This window comes from Cyprinodon variegatus, unplaced genomic scaffold, assembly GCF_000732505.1.
Source record: "Cyprinodon variegatus isolate N-32 unplaced genomic scaffold, C_variegatus-1.0 Scaffold700, whole genome shotgun sequence".
In the NCBI taxonomy this organism is placed as follows: Eukaryota; Metazoa; Chordata; class Actinopteri; order Cyprinodontiformes; family Cyprinodontidae; genus Cyprinodon; species Cyprinodon variegatus.
The window spans coordinates 365,105-373,615 of record NW_015151153.1 but is presented as its reverse complement, the minus strand read 5'-3'; the positions used below and the strand labels follow the sequence as shown (position 1 = coordinate 373,615).

General features: G+C 37.7%; 1 protein-coding gene across 1 annotated transcript in view; it reads left to right on the top strand.

Annotated features, from left to right (window-relative positions):
* The window catches only part of umodl1 (uromodulin like 1), a 6,895-nt gene extending 1,734 nt beyond the window's left edge, over positions 1–5,161 (top strand). The window contains exons 2-5 of the mRNA XM_015394614.1: positions 1,710–1,946; positions 3,584–3,740; positions 3,820–3,904; positions 4,063–5,161. Coding sequence (XP_015250100.1) covers positions 1,710–1,946; positions 3,584–3,740; positions 3,820–3,904; positions 4,063–4,250 — 667 coding nt within the window. The 3' untranslated portion in view covers positions 4,251–5,161. The remainder of the gene's footprint in view (positions 1–1,709; positions 1,947–3,583; positions 3,741–3,819; positions 3,905–4,062) is intronic.
* Positions 5,162–8,511: the final 3,350 nt, after the last annotated feature.

Genomic DNA, 8,511 nt, shown 5'->3' with positions numbered 1-8,511 from the left:
ACCCTCACTGTTCTCTGCAGGCCGGGCACTCCTCTCTGCTACATTCCATCTCCATTCTAAGCCATAGTTCTATAATGTTTTGTCAAGATAGCAGAAGGGAATGATTTTAGTTAAAGTTTCCTTAGAATTGAAAATCTATGCTGACCGACTGACTGGCTCTTATAACCCCTGACTGGCTCTTATAACCCCCATGGGGGTTATAAGAGCCAGTCAGAGAGGAATCCAAGGCTAAACAATCGCTGCTTTGGATATATGCTATGGAGGAGTGAAGACCTCCGACGAAAGCCTGTGTTTTCTTCACATTAAGCGCCTGGGTTTTGTGTCTGCACCAGTGCTTTGGGTGTTTAGTATTCTGTTTCTACAGTAAATAATTATTCCCATTCTAAAGTTTCTCTTATTTGATTTGATATCAGCAGATCAGCAGATACGGAGGAGTTTCTTCTGATGCAGACAGATGTGAATTTATCAATCAAAAAGTATAGAATCCAGGAAAATCTTCAGGGAATGCAGGAAAAAATCATTACTCTTTGGTAAATAGTGCAAAATTCAAACTAAGATAAAAGATTCTGGCATTAAATAACTTTTTAAATCAGAACAATGGGTTAAATAAAAGGTATTCCTAATACCTGCTCAAAGATTGTTATTTTAGAAAGCTGCATCAGAACACATACTCTAATTCATTTACCATGAGTGTATAAAGGTGTACACTGTATCCATATACTCTTTAAAATTTGTTATTAAGCTATATTTTAATTTTAAGTATCAAATAATACTAAAAAGCTGCTCAGGATTCTGAAAAAGATGGTTGTTATCTAAAGGTGTCGCCTTTTAATGGCCGTCCCTTAAATCTATAGTCGCTGTCAGAGAAAGATGGAGCACATTAGGAACCCTGTGAGGTCAGGACTAAGTATGCAGATCAGGGGTCACCAAGGCGGGCACCAAGGGGCCCTACAGGACCACATTAGGGGCCCTGAGCGTCTTCTGAAAACAGAACAACTCAGATTGAAATTTCATTTGATTCTGTTGCTCTTCTTTTTAAATTATTTATAGAGCATTTAAACATTTATAATGATTAAGAAAATAAAGAAAATTAGAAATTAGAAAAAGCAAAAAAAAAAAATAATTTTTTTATGAATAAAGTTTAGGTGAACCCTGACCCCTCCAGTATATAGGTAGCCTTTCCTATGATGTAGTAGCCATGAGGTAGCCTGCAGGCCTTGAAAAGGTTGGTGACCCCTGATGTAGATGTTCTTCAAACCAACAAAGTTGTCAACATCGCCCTCTGGAGGTGTTTTTGTCTTATTTGAAATTTACCCCAAAGCTTTAATCATAGCTCACAAAAGAACCAATGTATTAGTTGAGCATCAAATAGTTTATTTAAATCAGTTTATAGGAGCCGGTTTACAGTTCTTCAGCTTCTCCTTCCAGTTCATGGATTTATTTAAATTAATTTATTTAATTTATCTCACAGAAACAACATCACTGTTTCTCTAAAATGTTAAACTCCTCGCAATGAGCCGAATTTTGTAATAAAAACAGAAAGTGTCAGGTGGATGTGTGTTTTAAAAATTACACAGGGCGTCCTCACACTAACAGAACCTGTCCATCATCATCATCATCATCATCATCATCATGATCATCATCATCATCATCATCATCATCATGGTGTTTGTCTCACCTGCACATTTTCTGTTCCCATCCATCTGCAGGTATGACATGATACAGGATGTGATCACGGGTCTGGGATCCTTCCAGGTGGCGGTGCAGCTGATGAACGGCACCGAGCCTCTGCCCAATAACTACAGCCTGTCCCATGATCAGGCTGTGGTGCTGGAGGTCAGCCTGAACAGCAGCTCACATCAGATGAAGGTGGTCATAAACGAATGCTGGGCCACTCCCACCAAAAACCCTGCAGACTCCTCCAGCTACACCTTCCTGAGGAACAGGTCTGCTTCTCCTGCAGCTCAATGGTTCCATCCACATGTGCACAACATTTGCTTTTCTTCACTTTGAACTACTTTTATCTAATTCATCATTAAAATTACAATTAAAAAAAAGAAAAAAGCAAAACAAAAGAAAGGTCTAATTTTTATTTTATATGGACTTCTAACAGATATGCTAGAATTTTTACTTATTTTTTGGGTCATTGATTATTGTTATAACCGGATAATATGATCCAGAAAGTTCTTAAAGCTACAGTGTTTACTGATGAGCTTCACAGGATTTAGCAGCCAGAATCTGCAGCTGAAGCTCCTTTATATTTTCCATGTTTATTCTGATGGCAAGAATAAACACCCAAAAGCAACCATTAGGTAGAAACCTAACTATTCCCAAATAAATAAATAAAAACAATGTTTTTTAACAATCACTTTTTATTTAGCCCGGTTCCATTTATTAGTTTTACTCAAGATGCGTCATAAAAAGAGCAGTTGGAAGCGATACCATAACGCTCCATACATCTTCTGTTAAATGGCCCCAACACCTCTGAAGTATTAGGGGTTTTATTTTGTTCTTGAACGTAAAATAAACAAAATGTTGACACCATTTTATAAGGAAACTATCCATTAAACATTAAGGGGTTCTTGTGCAATCAGTACTCTGGTTTTTTAAATAGAGATAATTAAAACTGCTGCAGAGCTTATTAGAGTTCATATGAAGCTGACCGATAAGTGCCATTAGCTGCCTGCTATATAATCTAACAATGCTTACTCAGCAAGTTTACCCTTTGACTAAACCTGTAAATGAGTAATAAAACACTTGATTGTACTTTGGTTGGCAGCCTCTTTTTGTAAGTAATTATGCTGCAGGTCAACCATTATAAATATTCTAAAATATAAGTGATCAGCATTTTCTATGCCAGTAAAGCCAAAGGTCATCAGTCTATGGAGTGACATTTTTTCAATTATTGTTTCAAGCAAAGAAGTTGTTTTGTGAATGGAAATTTTAGATAAATACAATTCAGAGTTAAAAAGTTTAAAACTTCTTAATCCAAACAGGATTATATATAATATATAATATTGAGAATAACTTCGCTGTTTTTTCAGATATTATTTTTTCAAATGTTTTTCACACTTTTTTTTACATTTTGTTTTTGAAATTCCTTTTTTTTTATTGAGTTTAACAGATGGCAATCTTTTTACTTTCCTTACAGTTCAAATTCTCTTCACTTCAAGTCCAATCAAAATGATTGCTCTTGTTGGGCACATTGAACAATAAAAATGCTTCTGCTAACGACCGAGCAGACCAATAATCGCTTCAGAGGTCCGCTCCGAGAAGTGAAGAGAATGGCATCTGTAAAACGCATGTTGAAAGGAACGCAATTTGTAAAACTCTGATTGAAAAAGAGAGATTAAATAGTTAATGAATCAATGAATAAATATAATTTCAATAAAAACAAAATAAAAAAATATATATAAAAAGAAATACCTTGAAACAACAAACAGCAAATTACTCTAAAGACCTTTTTCTTTCATTAAGAAGTGTTTTAGAACTTAATATTTGGATTGCATTTTTCTTTGCCTGCAACAATACTTGATCCAAATTCACTCCATATGGTCTTTCTCTCTCTGCTGTGTCTCCACAGCTGTCCTCTGAACTCTTACACTGAAGTGTTAATGAATGGTAACTCCACCAGCTCCCGCCTGTCTGTCCAGATATTCTCCTTTGTTAACCTGAATGTGATCTACCTGCACTGCCAGGTCCAGATCTGTGTCCAGATTGGCTCTGACACCTGTGTCCCAGTGAGTGCCTCCTAAAGATTTATTTGAAAATCAGGTGTGGAATATTCCAGGAACCCTCAGTAATCTTTCTTTCTTGCAGAACTGCTTACAGAGAACAGCTCAAAGTGGGAAGATAGTTGCAAGAAGTACTGGATCATATGGGCCTCTACTCAGACTCAATGATGGTGAGCACTTTGATACGGTCTCTTTTAGAGAACATGTGACTGTTTTACATTCTGTTAGCGTTGACCACATCTATTTACCAATATTAATATTTTCTTGTAAAGATGTTAATTTCCAGTGCTCTTATATTGGTGTAATGTTGGTGTTAATGTTCTTTCAGAGTCCCTGGAGGAGAAGCTCAACATGCTTCACATAGTTGGCCTCTCCTGTCTCGGAGTCGGTTTGTTTCTCTTCTTCATCGTTGGATTCATCTGCCTGTTTTACTGCCAGAGGAACCGTATCGGAAACTACAACCTGAACGTCCAACCCAAGCAGGAGAACTTCACCTATCTGGTTTTCAACACTTAATGATAATAGTACTGCAGCTGTTACAGAGAATCACCACTAGGGGTCAATGTTGTGTTTATTTCTGAGGTCATTTTACATGAAACTGTTTTTGTTCCCCTCACTGTATCAAATATGTTGATGTTAAAAACAGGCTTTCGTTTGAATAATTTAATGACTAAATTAGAATTTTTAAATAAAACCTTTGGCTTTGTTGAAGTTGATCAAATCTGACTCAAAATTTGCCCATAGCAGGTTTCAAATGTGGTCATGAAAATGTATTAGGACGATTAAAAATTTAAAAGCATAGGAAATGTAACGCTTCATGCTTGTTGATTAGATGTAAAAGGTTTGAATTAAATTATATGTGATATATTTTGATAACTGTCATATTATAGTAAACTTTACTAACCCAGAGGGAAACCAGCAATCTATGCTGCATGATGCTTTACAATAAATGTAAACACACTGAATGAACTGGTGAGGCGTGCTCTTGGTTGTTCCTGTTTCTCCTCCAGTCAGATCACTTGCTAAAAGAAAAACAATCCCTCCATGTTGAACAGAGATTATGGGGAAGATCCAGCATCTCTCCAGGCTCACTTCCCATAATCCCTCATTGTTGACTGTCAGGTCATAATGCAGCTCAGGCATCGATGGTTGAGGGGGTGAATACTGAGTAATTGAAGCTTTCTCTGTATGAGAGCAGGGTCCCTAGAGAGGGACTTACTACCATCTGGAGAGCTGCAGATGCCCCACCTCCTTATTAACCCATTCAGGCTGACTGTACCTGGCAACCAATCTCCATGGCAACAGGAAAAGAAGGAGACGGCTTTAAGTGGATGGAGGATGAGGAGCAGGGAGCTAGTGCTGTTCAGAACCATGCAATTGGCTGAAATGTGTTTTTATTGTTGCTTCTGTTGAAATGTGCCGATCCAGATGTCCTTCCTCCCTTCTCGTCTTCCTCTTTATAACTGTATGGTTGCAGCTTGGGCAGACGAATAAAAAAATAAAAACACAAATGTTTTATCATTTATCATCCTTTACACACTAACAAGGAGAAGCGGGACTTCCTGCCGTGGAAAGACTGAAAACAACCATCCAGGGAGTATTTGCTGGGTTTTGCATGCAGCCCATGGGAACGAGGCTAATTCTGTATATCTATATTGTGAAAGACAGCAGAGCAGGATTCTGTAACATGACCCATTTCTCGTTCCTGTTTTCCTCCCTGCCTGCCTTCAGTCTGCTTCTATACATTTAAAGACTCTGAGACACGTTCATCACGCTTTTATAAAGTGTGTATGGGGGGTTAGGGCGTGTGTGTGTGGCAGGGGGTGGGGGGTCAGAGGAGTTTCTCTCATCCAGGTCATTACTAATTCAACAACATTCCCTCTGTGTTTTTATGGACCTTCTCATTCAGATCAGAAGTAGATTGATGATTTTTGTTGTGTAGTTAAATTATTTTAATCAATTTCCTGCTTCAAATGGGTTTGCTTTCATGCTATAAGGCACTGGCTTATATTTGAAAGACCATGTGGCCAGCTATGAGCCAGATCCTACCAATCCACCATGTCTACACTGGCAGTTCCAGAGGGAAGGATTCATCAAAGCTTCCTGGGGTTCGGAAAGGTTAAGCTAAAGTAACACTGGGTCAGACCTTATGCTACTGCAGCATATGAGAGCTCAAGGGTTTAAAAAGATCCAAGCATAATACAATTTAATTTCAAGCCCCATGTCATGCTTTAAAATCCCCAAAACAAAACAAAAAAACACTCACAAAGTGAAGTATTAGGCAAATAAATGATGAAGTATTTCTTTTGGTGCTACAGAGTAATTATTTGGTATGAAATATTAGTTTCTTTCTGGTGCTCTTTTTCCAACCCAAAATTAAAAGACTTGCTACCTCTCACATTACCTGCCTTAGAGTGGAGATGTATCTTTGGTCGCCATAATAAGTGCCGTCTAAATAGTGCTGGCAGTTAGGAAGGAGCTCGGACCAAGAAGAAGGATGCTTCTTGATGCCAATGCAGTTAGCATAGGGGCCTCCTGACATCCCTAGCCACTAAGAGTTATATAGTTACCCACAATCCTTTGAACAAAACACAGTATAGGCACATCCAACCTGATGGAGTTAAATGTATTATTTCATCACATATATGCCATGATTATCCTCTTTTGGGAATATATTTAGTTTTCAGTTATTCTCTTTTGTTGATCTTTGATTTATTTTCCATTATATTCCCGCAGTCTTTAGTGATACTCTCTGTTACCCCCTCTTGCTTGTTTCCTTTCCCCCTTGGGTTCCTTCTAGTTAGTTCCACTCACACCTGCTCCATATTCAGCTCATGAGTCCATCCTTTGTTCTGTTTCTCTTATTTACACCACTTCTGCAATGACTCAGTAATGGTTCCTTTTTTTTGTTAGTTGCTTCCTCGTCTCTGGCTCCCCACATGAGTTTTCCCTGATCTTTTCTAGTTTTTTTGGTTCCTTGTATTTTAGGATGTCTGCCTCAGTTTTTCATTAAATCAATAAGAATTAATCTCTGCTTCAATCATCTCTGCACTGGGGTCCCCAAGCAACCTCGCCCCCTTTATTGACAATATACTGTGTGTGATGCATGCTCATGTCCTCACCCTCATGTTTTGGGTTTAATGGAGAGCTTCAGAGGTACACAACATTAGTATAGCTTTTTTGTAGTTCTTTTTAGGAGGGCTTTAGTACAGTGGCTGACAGGTGCAAACGCAATGACGAGCAAAATGTGATGCAAACTCTGAAACATGCAAGCAAAAAATACAAATGGAAAAACCTAAAACCCCAAAACAACCTCTGCACGCAAGAAATGCTACCATCAATAAAAATAGAAGCAAAAACCTACAATCAACAAAACAGATGCAAATATATAATGCTGCAAACACGGAAGGAAAAACATGCAAATTAAATGGTAAAAACAGCAGTAAACTCAGGCAAGAAAACGAAAGTACTACAGACAACTAGAGGGAATCTAACAAATTACAAACACTGTCAAACCAGACCCTCCTTAAAAACAGGATGAGAGTTTTTTCAAATACAGTGTTAGAGGAAGAAAGGGGAGGTTTATTATCTTTCATTTCATTTTCAAACATGTTTTCTTACTGTATTACAGAGTATTTGCATAGTTATGTATCATAATATATATTTAATTAGCACTCTCAATTGATATGGTTTGTTCTTTATTCGTCTTCCTCTAGTGATCTTGAGCACTTGTGTCTTTTTGGAGTGACTTTTGTTGTTGGAAAATTTTGATTTCTCTTCTATTATAACTTAATTTATCCCATTTACTCACTATAAAAGTTTTCACGCAGTCTATTTCAACTTGAAGGCCACACAGTTCTCTGCGGGATGTTATTTGTAGACCAGACATAGCTTCTTCCCATAACAAACCAGATTCTTTGTCAAGGTTTATTCATAACATGTTACTGTTTAACCAAAGTGTCTGTAATTTGTCTGACTCTTTGCTGCTGTTTGTATTATTAGCATCATTTTATTTTTCTGATTGCAGCTTTTTATTTTTGCTTAGTGCATTTTTTTTTCTGATTGCAGCTTTTTATTTTTGCTTAGTGCATTTTTTTGTCATTGCAGCATTTTTTTCTTTGCACATTTTATTTGTTGATTTTAGGCATTTACATCTGTTTTTAGTGATTGCAGCATTTTTTCTTTGTGGCATTTTTCTTTTGCATTATTTTTTTTGTGCTTGTGTGTTTTTGAGTTTGCATCATACGATTATGCAGCTCATTTAGTCGTTTGCTGTGAATTTGCAGAATTTAAATGTATGAAACAAGAAGAATACCACTTTGGGGATGATTTGATGAAGGGAGAACAATATATTAAAGCTCAAAAAGTTGAATTAGTCTGATATAGGCCCTTTAATAATAACCTTTTAATAGCATTTTTTTAAGGCCCAAAACTATAGGATCCAGTATTTGAAGTGGACAAATAGTTGGATTTCTCAAAACGTTAATTGAAAACAGAATTTTGGGGTGGGCGATGTCGGTGTCTAAGGCTGGAACCTCTGCGGGTGCATACAGCAGGTTAGTGACCACGTCTTGCTGGAAGTTGATGATCGTGAACGAGTGAGTCTTACAATTCAGTCTGAGTCCAGAGCTAGAGGATGGTTTTTGGCCGGCTGGCTGCCAACATGGCAGAGCGATCGCCACACAGAGAGACCCAGACACTGATGTATCAGAGGTCAGAAGACAGGCAGGAGATCAGAACCGAGCAGATAGATGTAGGCAGGATCATCCAGAGGTTC